Source organism: Phyllobates terribilis, unplaced genomic scaffold (assembly GCF_046119375.1).
Source record: "Phyllobates terribilis strain yellow unplaced genomic scaffold, ASM4611937v1 Scaffold_7__3_contigs__length_470593459, whole genome shotgun sequence".
Lineage (NCBI taxonomy): Eukaryota > Metazoa > Chordata > Amphibia > Anura > Dendrobatidae > Phyllobates > Phyllobates terribilis.
Genome location: NW_027362767.1, coordinates 385,127,367 through 385,143,707, shown reverse-complemented (window position 1 = coordinate 385,143,707; position 16,341 = coordinate 385,127,367). Strand labels below are relative to the sequence as shown.

General features: G+C 42.5%; 1 protein-coding gene across 3 annotated transcripts in view; it reads left to right on the top strand.

Annotated features, from left to right (window-relative positions):
* The first annotated feature begins 3,636 nt into the window (after positions 1-3,636).
* The window catches only part of LTBP4 (latent transforming growth factor beta binding protein 4), a 143,000-nt gene continuing 130,295 nt past the window's right edge, over positions 3,637-16,341 (top strand). For 2 of the 3 annotated variants that reach the window (XM_073641474.1, XM_073641472.1), the window contains exon 1: positions 3,637-4,187. In XM_073641474.1, the coding sequence (XP_073497575.1) occupies positions 3,968-4,187 (220 nt within the window). In that variant the 5' untranslated portion in view covers positions 3,637-3,967. The remainder of the gene's footprint in view (positions 4,188-16,341) is intronic. The other variant, XM_073641473.1, reaches the window with a different exon arrangement.

The window sequence follows — 16,341 nt, the reverse complement described above, 5'->3', positions numbered from 1 at the left end:
CCTGCACGTAGCTGAAATTACCGGATAAGTTATTTCATAAGGATTGTGCACATAAGACTTCCTAAAAAGTCAAGGAAGATTTTTTTTTTTCTCTGCAGTATCTAAAAGGGGCAGAAGTGCAGTATGATGCTCGTCATGCTATCATCTGCCAGGACTAAAGAGGAGCTGTAAACTCTCCTGACATTTATGTTAGTATACTGTATATTTGTATCCTTAGAATATAGCAACTCTGGAGCATTTATTTTAGGACAGTGTTCTGTTGTTTCTATATTATTCGTCCTGGAAATTTGTGACTAAATTGATCACTGGGTGTTACTATTCCCCTTATCAATAGGGCATGTCCCCACACACCCTCCAAGCATTGCATTCATATATTTACAGGAGAAATAACGAAGGAACTAAATAATTCAAGATTCTAAGAAAAGATCCTCCAAAATTGCTATTTTTTGAGAATACAATTATTTTAAAAAAAGACACGTGTGAGGAGAGCTGACAGATCCTCTCCCTTATCATGGGATAAGGGATAACTTGCAGATCACTGGGTGTCTCACCACTTGGACACCCAGCAATCCTGAGAACGGGGCTCTGGACCCTGGGAATTAAGCTCTGCCGCCCCATCCCGGAACAGAGATGCACATGCTCAATTTCTGCTTTATTCATTGTCTATGGGACTGACGGAAATAGCCAAGTGCGGCATTAGGCAGTCCAATAGACAATGAATGGAGGGGAGGCAGCTCATAAGCATCTCTGCTCCATTCAGGACAGGGGGGCAGCGCCCTGTTCACAGGGTCGCTGGGAGTTCCAGTGGCCAGACCCCCAGCAAGTTATCCTCTATCCTATGGACAGGGAGAACTTGATATTTTAGGAACAACACTATGTGGTCTGACCGCTGGTCGGCTGCCGATCATTGCTTTTTCTGGCAGCTCCATAGAGAATAAATGGAGTGGTGGTTGGGGATCTGACCTGCTGCATCATTCCAAGGAGGATATAACTGCCCCTTTGGGGATAAAAATTGCTCATTCGGCCGATCGGTGCGGGTCGCAGCAGTCGTAACCCCAATTAATAAGTTATCACCCATCCCTTTAAACTTTAGATATACAGATGTAGATTGTATCTGCTGACAAAGGCTGGAACGTCTCACAGAGCCCCTAAAATTTGATTTTCTGGGGCCCAAAAAGTTCTGATGGCAGCTCTGAACGTATATTATATGATGGTGCGGAGTCATTATGCTCCATTTTATTCTTCAGAGTCTGAAAAACAAGGCAGGGATGTGTTTCGGTGTCTTTTTTTCCACCACATGTTAGAATACAAATAGCACAAAATAGTTGTCATGGACAAACTGACTTTATGAGGTGACTCCGAAGACTCCGGAGAGATTGTGTTTGGTTTATTGGCTCAGATGAAATGCGTGAATAGAAAAATAATACTTTGCTTGACAGTATTATAAATATAGGAATATGTCAGAATCCTCCACCAGTCCAGCAGATATTAAGTAGTGCTCCATATATGAGGTATCCGCCCGTCAGTATTTCTTATATGCCAGAATGTGCTTTCTATATCAGATGCAAAACGTGAAGCTTCTGGGCCCCAATGGACAGTGACTGGCCGAGGAATCCTCTCTTTGCACCCTGTGTCGTGTATCGCCCCCTAAGGCTGAATTCAGACGTCTGTGTATCTTGACTGGAGTATGGACCGTGATGCATGGACTGGACGCAGGTCTTCTGACCTGAACTTAACAGCCTCGTAAGCTGTTTAAATCAGTATTAATGGGTGGAGGAACCTGACAGCAAGTGTTCCACTTCCCTGCAGCGCCACCAAAGGCTAAATGAAGCATTACATACCCCTAGAAATGAACACAATTGATTCGTAGGACTCTGATCCAGGAGGCACGGTAGAATTCTGTGGCTGAAAGACGAGCGTCCTGCACACCACCTCCTACCTGTCGGCATCCCCAGCTCTCCTTTTATTTAGCTAGCCCGGCACTACATCACACTGCAATGATAACGCTGTACCGGGCCGGCTAATCAAAAAAGGAGCCAGGGATACCGTCAGATAAGAGGCGATTTGCAGGGGTCCCATCCAGTGGCCATACAATACTGACATACCTGTTGGACCAGGATCTCTACATAGCTCTAATTAAAATACATAAGCTATAAGGTCGGTTTCAGGTATCTGACATCCACGGTCTGAGGACGGAGCACGAAGTCCAGACCAACCACAGGTTTCCTGACGAAACTTAAAGGGGTTGTCCAGGACTATTATATTTTTTTTTCAGCATACCCTTCAAAATAAATTCCCATTGTCTAAGTTGACACTTCATTCAGTAACACCATGGGCACGCTGTTGCTCCATGAACAAGCGTCATTAATAATAATGGTGTCTTCTTATTATAGCTTCTCATGTACCAGGGCCCCCGGGCAATTGCTACATCTGCATGCACAATAAGATGTGCCCCTGATTGTGCATTTGCCCTTGGTTGACATATTTCTGACATTTATGCTGAGCCAAGCTTTATTACAGGATTCATAATGGATGCACTGGATCTATTTTCTATTGCAACTAATTTAAAGAGGTCCTCTCACTGGATTTTTTAAAATTTAAACAGAGCACCCCTTCTAATTGTTGACGCTCCACTGATTCTGGAACTGTTTTTCCATTCCAAAGTTATGCTGTCCTGTAATAATGCTGAAAAATTGTCCTCCTAACCAACTGGGGGTTTACCACAAAACTTCTCTGGGGGCGTGTGCTTTTTCTCCTCTGAGGCTGGCCAATGAAAACACGACCAGGCCTACAGAGAAGTTCTGTAACACACGCCCAGTTGGTTGAAGTGAAATTTTTACACTAGCGGGGGGGGGGGGGGTATAACTTTGGAACAGAGAGGCACAGATGAAAAAGAAAAACTGTTCCAGAATCAGTGGAGCAGCGACAATTGGAGGAGGAATAAAAAGAAATTCTGCAGCACATTGTTGAGATTCTTCACAATCTTTTTCACATGTCATCTACAGTTTAAATTTTAAAAATCCAGTGAGAGGTCCACTTTAAATTGGTTTCATTAGAAAATAGATTCAGTGCATCCGTTATGAATCTCGGCTCAGCATAAATGTCAGAAATATGTCACCTGAGGACAAATGCACGATCAGGGGCACGTCCAATTGTGCATGCAGATGTAGTAATTGCCCCCGGGCCCTGGTACGTGAGAAGCTATAATAAGAAGACACTGTTATTATTAATGCACCAGAGCTTGCCCATGGTGTTACTGAATGAAGTGTCAACTTAGAATATGACTTTGACGGGTGACCCTGATGGATGATAAGGGTTAGAAGGACCATCAGTGATATTGGAGGGGAATGATCATGGTACTCAGCTCTGGGAAGGAAACATGCTGCTATCTTTGTTGCCGTTGCTGTTATCTGCGGCGAGAGTGTAAAGTAAATGTTTAGGAGCAGGGAGTGAATGGGGTTAACATGATCCCAACTAATGTCTGACGGGATACCCTTGTAAACATTGTTGTTGGATGGCTGCCCAGTGACTGTTTTTAATTAGTTGATCCACATTTCATATTGTAGCCAGCATGCTGTGTAACTGTTCTCGCTTTCTGTCACTCCCTCATCCGTCCTCTCGCACTCTCCCTCTTTTTTTTTTTTTTCTTCCTTTGCTCTAATAAAGTCAGAGTGTCATTCAGTCCAAGTCTCTATTCTCCCATATTAGGGGAGTCTATCACCTCCAGACCCCAAAAGGAGCCTGTACCTAGATCCCCACATCTCTCTCCCCCCCCCTTACCACCACAACCACCATCTCTCCCTCCTTTCTCCTTCTACGTGAAAGGCAGGAGGAGTTCAGGAAGAACATAATCTCGGCAAAAAACCAACACAGCCCCCAAGAAGAAAACTACACCCCACTCCCTGAGGCCCCCCTCTTTCCCCAAGAGCTAGCAATCTACCGGGGCCTCTGGGAGTGAGAGATCACAATGGAGGGGAAACTAATTCTTCTTTCTGTGTCTCTTTGCTGCTTGGGGTGGATGCCAGCCTCCGGACAGGTGGAGAAGGTCCGAGTGATGTTCACACCAATGATATGTCGTGTGCACTGCGTGAACAACCGGTGCACTAACGTGTGCGAGAAAGGGAACATGACCACCGTCTACAGCGATGAAGTCTCCAGGAACAACGGAGAACATGGATTTCGAGCCTGTGAGTATGACTTTATTTATTATGCACTATGCCTACCTGTTACTATGTAGTCCTCTAGCACTATCTTCATACAATGTCTATGTCATTATTGCTATGGACAGAATATCTATAAATTTCCCATGGGCTTGAATATAACATACTAGCGGCCGCAATATTCAATCACATAAAGGAGTATCAGCATTTCACACGTCTGCCAAATCATTCATCAACTTTAAGAGTGAGTAGTTTTACTACATGGCAGGAGGATGCATGCATCGAAAAAGGGAGCAAATTAAACTGCATGTATCCAAATGATGAAAGCAGAATTATAAATTTGGTGCAACTCGCTAGACAAGTTAGGGCTCATGCAGACGTCCGCAAAACTCTATCCGAGCGGGAACTGTAATGCACGGACCCGAACTCGACAGCACGTGCTCGGACTGAGTTTATGGACGTCTGCATGAGATCTTAGACACTTCTCTTCTTTCCGGCACCTCATGGTTGCAGTGCATTTACACTAATATTAGAAGCCAAAGAATTGCACATATTTCTAATAGATTTGGAACATTTGACAACGCCTTTTTTTTAGCAATTTTCCAAAATTTCAAAACGGGCACAAAAATGTTTAAAATGGAGTACAGCAAAAAGATTCACAGGACCCTGGTCCAATTGACACGTTGGCAGTCTGTGGCTGCTGTACCGGAGCATTGCAAACCTCTTACTTCTTGCACCATCTCCAGCGCCTCTTCTGATTAGCAAGCCAATAAGATGAGGCATCAGGGATGCTGTAGGTAGTAGGAGATTCGCAATGCTCTGTAGGACCACAGAACCCCAACATGGCCACTGGACCAGGGTCTTGTGGATCTTTTTGCTCAACTCTAGTAATCTCATTAGCACTTGGCTCCACTTCTTTCTGACCTTCCTCCTCTTTCCTGTGATGGATGTCCATAACAGTTCATTGGCTAAACCATCCTCCTTCTCTGCATCAACCATAATGGAGTAGGAGACTGGCTTAGCTATTGAACAGAGGTTGACAGCCAGCCCTATTCACCAGCCCAGAGAGGAAAGTTAAGCTTTCTGACACTTTCGGGAACAAACGTGGAAGTGGAACGTTGTGGACCCAAGGATCGGTGTTGAATTTAGGACAACAGTGCGGCTTTTATAGTTATATTATATTAATATGCTTTAGAAACTCATACCTGCAGACCAACCGAAGAGCTTGTATGTCCATGGACAACCCCTTTAGCTTCAGAGTATTTCATTAATGACCTTTTTTGTTACTAGAGTGGTTTATAAAGTACTGGGGTTCAGAACCAGACTTAGGGTCCGATCACAGAAGGATAAGGAAACAATTTAGTAAATATGAAATTAAAATCTCCATAATTAGAGGCAGACCTCTTTTCTTTAAGTATGGAAGATGTATGGGACAGCCGAACCCCCAAAATTGTCTATTATCACTGTGGGAGCTATGAATGGCCGCTGCAGGAGAAATATGTTTTTACATGGTGCCCATTCAACAGTCGACCGCTGTGATACATGGTTGTACTGAATTCTTCAGGAACTCCCCTTTATGCCTTAATAGGGCATGAGAATGGGATTTTCCTAATGGAACGACCCTTTTAATTGGACATTCCCATTTGTTATACAGTTTGGTGCAATCTCCTGGTCCCTTTAAAAAACTTTTCTGGTTTCAGAACCCCTGTTCTCAGGCTGCAGTTTGTTTAAAAAATTAAACTATGTTTTATTCATCCTTCCCGGGTCTGGCACTGAGTCTCCGTCGCTGCTACCGGTGTCTGTTACTGTCTGCAGCACTGACATCACGGTTGCAGCACTGCAGCCAGTTAATGAACCCAGCGGCTCTGCCCAAGTTAACGGTATGTTAGTGGTATGTGCCACTGAATGCACTGGTTGGCTGCCATGCTGTCAATGTGACGTCAGGGCTGCAGACAATAACAGATACTGGAAGCAGTGGCGGAGACTCAGTGCTGGACCTGGGGAGCGCGAGTAAAGCGCATTTTGTTTCTTTAAACAAACTGCAGCTGAAACTGGAAAACTGCTTTCAGTAGCCATTTTTTGGGGAGGAGATGAAAAATGTCTGCCAAGATGATCAGTACTTTATCTGACATATCGCTGGTTCTGAGACCCTACAGAGACATTTCTGTTAATCCGTGTGAATACTATTACCGGCTCTGTTTATTTTCTGCAGTTTTATAACTTTTGTTATTTAGTATTAATGTCCCTTTAATTTTCTGCGTAAAAGGATATCCCTTATCCTCGCTAAAACATCCTTTCAGGAATTCAGGCTGGGAGTACGCGCAGCAGAGCGGCGGGCAGGCTTACATGTAAGAGGATTCGTGTAGTGCTGCGGTATGATGTCATACAGGATGTTTCATGAAAGGTTGTATAGGATAATGGATGTGAAATAAACAAGTCGTTGGGAGAATAAAAGGTCTCATTATGGACTGACAATCCCACAATAAACAGCTTTCATATAAATGCGTATGAGCATGTCGAAACCAGTATTATTTTGGAAGGCATTTGGAAAAAGTATGGGACTACTTATCTAAGGAGGTCAATCCCAGTGCACAAGTGCTTAGATACAAAAATCTTCAAGTATCACAGTATTCGACTAGTGGATCCTGCAAAAATAATGTATACTGCACTCCATGGTATACCGATTTTACTGTGGGAGTTCATGGCAGAGTTACACAACAGGCACAATTGCACCTTTGAGACTTGCGCACTGCAAAAAAGTGCCCCAAGTGAACTTTACGCTTTGTCACTATATTCCACCTTGTTAGAACAGCAATTTTTTTCAAAGTCCCAATGAAAGCCAAAAGGACACTATAAAAATTTAATTCAGGTTTGACGTTCCTAGTACAGTAAGAAGCACCCAATAAAATTCCAGAAAATACAAGAGTCACGAATGTTAAAAATTTGGGACTTTCTAGAGATAGTTTCACATTGAACTTGCCATTAAAAAAAGCCCTCTTCCCATCAAAGTTTTTACATTCTTATTATATTGCAATCATCATATTATATGGCACTGTATTCTTACAATTGCTCATTTTGCCTTTCTACCCAGTTAATTCTTCTCTTTTCTCTGCTCAATGTAGAAACAGGAAGTCTCTTGTCCCTGTATAACTCATTCCCCTCTTCCACTACTGACCCAGCTGCTCCCTCCTCCTCCTTCCAGGGACTTTTGCAGTGACTCATGCAGGGAAAATTGAACTCCTGTTTCTACATAGAGATTAGATAGATTTAGCTGGACAGTTTTTCATCACATGATGTCATAGACCTAATGGAAAAGAGAAGAATTAGCTGGGTAGAAAGGCAAAATGAGCAATTGTAAGTACACAATGCTTTATAATAGGATGATTGCAATATATTAAGAGGATAAAAACTTTGATGGGAGGAGTGCTTCTTTAAAGGTGCTATATCTTTTTTGTTAGATGGGTCCCCCAATAAAAATGTATCACATCTTATCTCAAAAACAGAATCCCAACTGATCAGTTCAAACCTTGGTGAACCTGGTGGCAGCAAGCGTTTAATTCTTCTGCAGCGCTACCACAGGTGAAATAAAGCATTACACCATTCTCTCACCATAAATGTAAAAGGAGTGGACAACCCCTTTAAGTTTGAGGATTGCCAGTCCATCAGATTGCCACATTACAGGAACTGACTTTTAATGATCCACATGAAGATATGTTTCCTGTATAACTACTTGAACTTACGCCCATATAAAAGAGTTTTCCATGTATGGGATGATGTGGAGGATCAATGGGCGATTGATGGATATTTATGTATACAATTGGCAGCTTTCTGCTTTGTATCGTAATGGTAAATGTGTCTTGATAATAATACGTGCTGTGCAGCTTCCATTTTGCACTATGGGCTCTATTTATTATTGCATTTACACCTGTTTTTTGCAGATTTTTTAGTGCTTCACTTATTTTTTATTGTTCACCTTTTTTAAAGTCACTTTTTTATGCGTTCATTTTTTTTAGTTTGCTACTTTGGGTGGAATTGATGGCTCCGTTATTGTGCTTCAGTGTTTGAGTATATTGCTGCAGTGTCTGAATTGTACCTCTGATTTACCTATAGACACCTCGGAGAAGGAATGGGTCTCTGTAGGACTGGCTGCTTATTGGAAGTTCCACTTCTAGGATTAGCTGGGACCCTCACCATTCACTAGATAGGGGAAGGCCAAAGTCCCTGTGTGAATGGAGCAGTAGTGAGCATGTGCAATCACCACTCCTATAGACAGTGCCCGCACATGCTCCCTTCAAGAGGACTTGGGGAATCTGATATGGTGGGGTTAACAGCGGTCGAACACCCCCCCTCCCCGTGTGGATGGGTGATAAATGTTCACTCTGGGGGTCCTATGATTATTCTATATGCCCTGCTTTTATGTAATTATTATTAGAGCAATTGTAATTGGTTAATAGTCGTTCCATGGGTCATAATTTAATGTTGCGTTGTTACGCTCTATCATGGAGTGGCCAGATGTTTCATATTTGGCTGGTGAACAAATGTCTTCCAGGGGGGTTGTACAACATTTGACTTTAATGTAAGTACCATTCCTCCGTTGTATGAAAATTGACATCTGGTATCCTGCATTATACTGCTATCACACCATCCTCTGCGATGTCTGGTGTAATTACATACTTCACTATGATACCAAACAGAGCTACAATCAGCAGAGCAATTGTAAATGTCCCATTGGAAGACAGGAAATTCTAGTTATCGAAATGTAATACAAATGCATAAAATGGCATTTATATTTATATGAACATTGACTTTTAGATAAGGCTAAGACGATAGTGTACAGTTACATTTAGTAAAAGAAAACAAAGGCACCAAAATGTCAACCATTGTGTCTGAGCCAAAACAGTCTGCTGGGCCATGTAGGGTTATCCCACCTGCAAGCCTAGTTTTAGACAAAAATTAGCCCTCGGCAAAAATTAAAAGTGGGGCCCCAAATGCTAACATATTGCACCATCATACCGAAACAGTTACATTAGCAGTTTTCAGAGCATTAAACGATCGCCGATCGATTATATTCAAGTACTTCTGAGCTTATTTACACAGGCTGACAAAGAATGATGGAGGCCGAATGATCACTAATTATTATTATTATTTATTATTATAGCGCCATTTATTCTATGGCGCTTTACATGTGAAAGGGGTATACATAGTACAAACAATAATTTGAACAATACAAGTCAGCAACTGGTACAGGAGGAGAGAAGACCCTGCCCGCGAGGGCTCACAATCTACAAGCAATGGTTACTGCAGGTTGTAGGCTTGTCGGAAGAGGTGGGTCTTCAGGCTCCTTTTTGAAGGTTTCCACGGTCGACGAGAGTCTGATACGTTGGGGTAGAGAGTTCCAGAGTAGGGGGGAAGCACGGGAGAAATCTTGTATGCAATTGTGGGAAGAGGAGATAAGAGGGGAGTAGAGAAGGAGATCTTGTGAGGATCGGAGGTTGCGTGCAGTTATGTACCGGGGAAACTAGGTCACAGATGTATGGAGGAGACGGATTATGGATGGCTTTGTATGCCATGGTTAGGGTTTTGAACTGGAGTCTCTGGATAATGGGGAGCCAGTGAAGGGATTGACAGAGGGGAGAGGCCAGGGAATAGCGGGGGGACAGGTGGATTAGTCGGGCAGCAGAGTTTAGGATAGATTGCAGGGGGGCAAGAGTGTTGGAAGGGAGGCCACAGAGCAGGAGGTTGCAGTAGTCGAGGCACAAGATAATGAGGGCGTACACTAGTGTTTTTTGCAGATTCGTGGTTGAGGAATGTGCGGATTCGGGAGATATTTTTGAGTTGGAGTCGGCAGGAAGTGGAAAGGGCTTGGATATGTGGTTTGAAGGAGAGATCAGAGTCCAGGGTTACCTCGAGGCAGCAAGCTTGCGGGACTGGGGAGAGTGGGCAGACATTGACTATGATGGATAGGTCAGATTAGGGGGTTGAGTGAGGTGGAAAGATGATGAATTCAGTTTTATCCATGTTAAGTTTTAGAAATCTGTCAGAGAAGAAGGATGAAATAATGGACAGACATTGTGGGATTCTAGTTAGTAGGGAGGTGATATCAGGTCTAGAGAGGTAGATCTGTGTGTCATCAGCATAGAGATGATACTGAAAGCCGTGAGACTCTATGAGCTGTCCTAGGCCGAAGGTGTAGATGGAGAAGAGTAGGGGCCCTAGGACTGAACCTTGGGGGACACCGACAGATAGGGGGCGAGATGAGGAGGTGGTGTGTGAGTGGAAGGTCTGTTAGGTATGAAGAGATGCCGAGAGATGAGAGAGTCTGTAGTAAGAGGGAATGGTCCACTGTGTCAAAGGCAGATGACAGATCCAGGAGGAGGAGGACAGAGTACTGTCGCTTAGATTTGGCGGTTAGTAGGTCGTTGGTGACTTTAGTCAGGGCAGTTTCAGTGGAGTGATGTGGTCGGAAGCCAGATTGCAAGCGGTCAAAGAGGGAGCAGGAGGAGAGGTGGGAGGACAGTTCAGAATGGACATGCTGTTCCAGTAGTTTTGAGGCATAGGGAAGAAGTGATATGGGGCGATAGCTAGTCAGAGAGGTTGGGTCAAGGCAGGGCTTTTTGAGGATGGGTGTGATCGAGGCATGTTTGAAGCATGAGGGGAAGACCCGGTTGTTAGTGACAGGTTGAAGAGGTGGGTTAGGGTTGGGATGAAGACTGGGATGAGGTGGGACAGGATTGGGTCAAGTTCGCAGGTGGTGAGGTGTGATTTGGAGAGTAAAAAGGAAACTTGATCGTCCGTAATGGTGGAGAAGCTGGTTTTGGAGGAGGAGGGTTGAGTAGAAATGAGGAGGGTCTGTGGGGACTTTAGGCTAAAGCTTTGTCTGATGGTGTCAATCTTCTGTTTGAAGAATGAGGCAAAGTCTTCGGCTGAGATGAGAGGAGAGGGAGGAGGCGCTGGGGGACGAAGGAGAGAATTGAAAGTGTTGAATAGCTGTTTAGGGTTGTGAGACATGGAGGATATGAGAGATGAGAAGTGGGTTTCTTTTGCTGCAGTAAGTGTGGATTTGAAAAAAGTGAGGGACTGTTTGAATGCGATGAAGTGCTCGTTGGAGTGGGACTTTTTTCATCTCCGCTCAGCAACCCTGGAGGCCCTTTGCAGTTCTTTAGTCAGGTTGGTGTGCCAGGGTTGCCTGTTGAGTGTGCGAGCTTTGGTATGTGTGAGGGGGGCGACCGAATTGAGAGCTGCAGCTGTTGTAGTGTTATATAAAGTGCAGCAGCATCGGTATCGAGTAAGGAACTTATGTCTGTAGGAGGGAGGAGGGATTCAGAGAGTGAGTGTAGGTCAAGGTGTTTGAGATTTCTGCGAGGGTGTGCAAGTTTGTGGAGTGGGGATTGTGCATCTGGAGAGGAGAGGGAAGAGAATGTAAGTAGGTTGTGGTCAGACAGGGGGAGAGGAGAGTTAGAGAAGTTAGATAGGGAACAGAGGCGGGTGAAGATGAGGTCCAGTGTGTGGCCATCTTTGTGAGTCGGGGCAGAAGACCATTGAGCAAGGCCGAAGGAGGAAGTGAGGGATAGAAGCTTAGAGACAGATGAGTGGGACTTGTCAATGGGGATGTTGAAGTCACCCATGATGATAGTGGGGATGTCAGCGGAAAGGAAATGAAGCAGCCAGGTGATGAAGAGGTCGAAGAAAGTGGTGGCTGGTCCTGGGTGGCGGTAAATGACGGCTGGTTGGAGCGGGAATAGATGTGCACAGAATGCACGTCAAAAGAGGGGAGAGCAGCAGAGGGTTGTAGTGGGATATGGGTGAAGGAGTAGTTATCTGACAGGAGAAAACCTACTCCTCCACCATGCTTGCCATTGGAGCAGGGTGTGTGAGAAAGATGGAATCCTCCGTACGAAAATGCAGCTGGAGAGGCAGTGTCAGAGGGGGTGAGCCAGGTTTCAGTGATGGCGAGGAAGGAAAGTTTGTTAGTAATGAAAAGATCATGGATGTAGGAAAGTTTGTTGCAAACGGAGCGAGCTTTCCATAAAGCTCCTGTTAGTGGGACTGGGGAATAGACTGTTCCTTCCCCATACAGTATCACGTTATTAGCACATCACTTGTGTACGCCGGGTGTGCTGCTGACAACAATGATTTTTGTCCTGGCATAATTGATATAATCATCCAATGAATGAGCGTTTTCGTTCATTCGGTGATTGCTGACATGTTTACTCCTATGAGCGCTCATCTGCAATGCCGGTAATTTTAAATGTGGATGGAACACACACTTCATGCTACACACACTATATATTACATACACACTCCATGCTACACACACTATATATTACATGCACACACTCCATGCTACACACACTATATATTACATGCATACACTCCATGCTACACACACTATATATTACATACACACTCCATGCTACACACACTATATATTACATGCATACACTCCATGCTACACACACTATATATTACATGCACACACTCCATGCTACACACACTATATATTACATGCATACACTCCATGCTACACACACTATATATTACATACACACTCCATGCTACACACACTATATATTACATGCATACACTCCATGCTACACACACTATATATTACATACACACTCCATGCTACACACACTATATATTACATGCACACACTCCATGCTTCACACACTATATATTACATGCACACACTCCATGCTTCACACACTATATATTACATACACACTCCATGCTACACACACTATATATTACATGCATACACTCCATGCTACACACACTATATATTACATACACACTCCATGCTACACACACTATATATTACATGCGCACACTTCATGCTTCACACACTATATATTACATGCATACACTCCATGCTACACACACTATATATTACATGCATACACTCCATGCTACACACACTATATATTACATACACACACTCCATGCTACACACACTATATATTACATGCACACACTCCATGCTTCACACACTATATATTACATGCGCACACTTCATGCTTCACACACTATATATTACATGCATACACTCCATGCTACACACACTATATATTACATGCACACACTCCATGCTACACACACTATATATTACATGCACACACTCCATGCTTCACACACTATATATTACATGCGCACACTTCATGCTTCACACACTATATATTACATGCATACACTCCATGCTACACACACTATATATTACATGCACACACTCCATGCTACACACACTATATATTACATGCGCACACTTCATGCTTCACACACTATATATTACATGCATACACTCCATGCTACACACACTATATATTACATGCATACACTTCATGCTTCACACACTATATATTACATACACACACTCCATGCTACACACACTATATATTACATGCACACACTCCATGCTTCACACACTATATATTACATGCGCACACTTCATGCTTCACACACTATATATTACATGCATACACTCCATGCTACACACACTATATATTACATGCATACACTCCATGCTACACACACTATATATTACATGCATACACTCCATGCTACACACACTATATATTACATGCACACACTCCATGCTACACACACTATATATTACATGCACACACTCCATGCTACACACACTATATATTACATGCATACATTCCATGCTACACACACTATATATTACATGCACACACTCCATGCTTCACACACTATATATTACATGCGCACACTTCATGCTTCACACACTATATATTACATGCATACACTCCATGCTACACACACTATATATTACATGCACACACTCCATGCTACACACACTATATATTACATGCGCACACTTCATGCTTCACACACTATATATTACATGCATACACTCCATGCTACACACACTATATATTACATGCATACACTTCATGCTTCACACACTATATATTACATACACACACTCCATGCTACACACACTATATATTACATGCACACACTCCATGCTTCACACACTATATATTACATGCGCACACTTCATGCTTCACACACTATATATTACATGCATACACTCCATGCTACACACACTATATATTACATGCATACACTCCATGCTACACGCACTATATATTACATACACACACTTCATGCTTCACACACTATATATTACATGCATACACTCCATGCTACACACACTATATATTACATGCACACACTCCATGCTACACACACTATATATTACATGCGCACACTTCATGCTTCACACACTATATATTACATGCATACACTCCATGCTACACACACTATATATTACATGCATACACTTCATGCTTCACACACTATATATTACATACACACACTCCATGCTACACACACTATATATTACATGCACACACTCCATGCTTCACACACTATATATTACATGCGCACACTTCATGCTTCACACACTATATATTACATGCATACACTCCATGCTACACACACTATATATTACATGCATACACTCCATGCTACACACACTATATATTACATGCATACACTCCATGCTACACACACTATATATTACATGCACACACTCCATGCTACACACACTATATATTACATGCACACACTCCATGCTACACACACTATATATTACATACACACACTCCATGCTACACACACTATATATTACATGCATACACTCCATGCTACACACACTATATATTACATGCATACACTCCATGCTACACACACTATATATTACATGCATACACTCCATGCTACACACACTATATATTACATGCACACACTCCATGCTACACACACTATATATTACATACACACACTCCATGCTACACACACTATATATTACATGCATACACTCCATGCTACACACACTATATATTACATACACACACTCCATGCTACACACACTATATATTACATGCACACACTCCATGCTTCACACACTATATATTACATGCACACACTCCATGCTTCACACACTATATATTACATGCATACACTCCATGCTACACACACTATATATTACATGCATACACTCCATGCTACACACACTATATATTACATGCATACACTTCATGCTACACACACTATATATTACATGCACACACTCCATGCTACACACACTATATATTACATGCACACACTCCATGCTACACACACTATATATTACATGCATACACTCCATGCTACACACACTATATATTACATACACACACTCCATGCTACACACACTATATATTACATGCATACACTCCATGCTACACACACTATATATTACATGCATACACTCCATGCTACACACACTATATATTACATGCGCACACTTCATGCTTCACACACTATATATTACATGCATACATTCCATGCTACACACACTATATATTACATACACACACTCCATGCTACACACACTATATATTACATGCACACACTCCATGCTTCACACACTATATATTACATGCATACACTCCATGCTACACACACTATATATTACATGCATACACTCCATGCTACACACACTATATATTACATGCATACACTCCATGCTACACACGCTATATATTACATGCATACACTCCATGCTACACACACTATATATTACATACACACACTCCATGCTACACACACTATATATTACATGCACACACTCCATGCTTCACACACTATATATTACATGCATACACTCCATGCTACACACACTATATATTACATGCGCACACTTCATGCTTCACACACTATATATTACATGCATACATTCCATGCTACACACACTATATATTACATGCATACACTCCATGCTACACACACTATATATTACATACACACACTCCATGCTACACACACTATATATTACATGCATACACTCCATGCTACACACACTATATATTACATGCATACACTCCATGCTACACACACTATATATTACATGCATACACTCCATGCTACACACACTATATATTACATGCATACACTTCATGCTACACGCACTATATATTACATACACACACTCCATGCTTCACACACTATATATTACATGCATACACTCCATGCTACACACACTATATATTACATGCGCACACTTCATGCTTCACACACTATATATTACATGCATACACTTCATGCTACACGCACTATATATTACATACACACACTCCATGCTTCACACACTATATATTACATGCATACACTC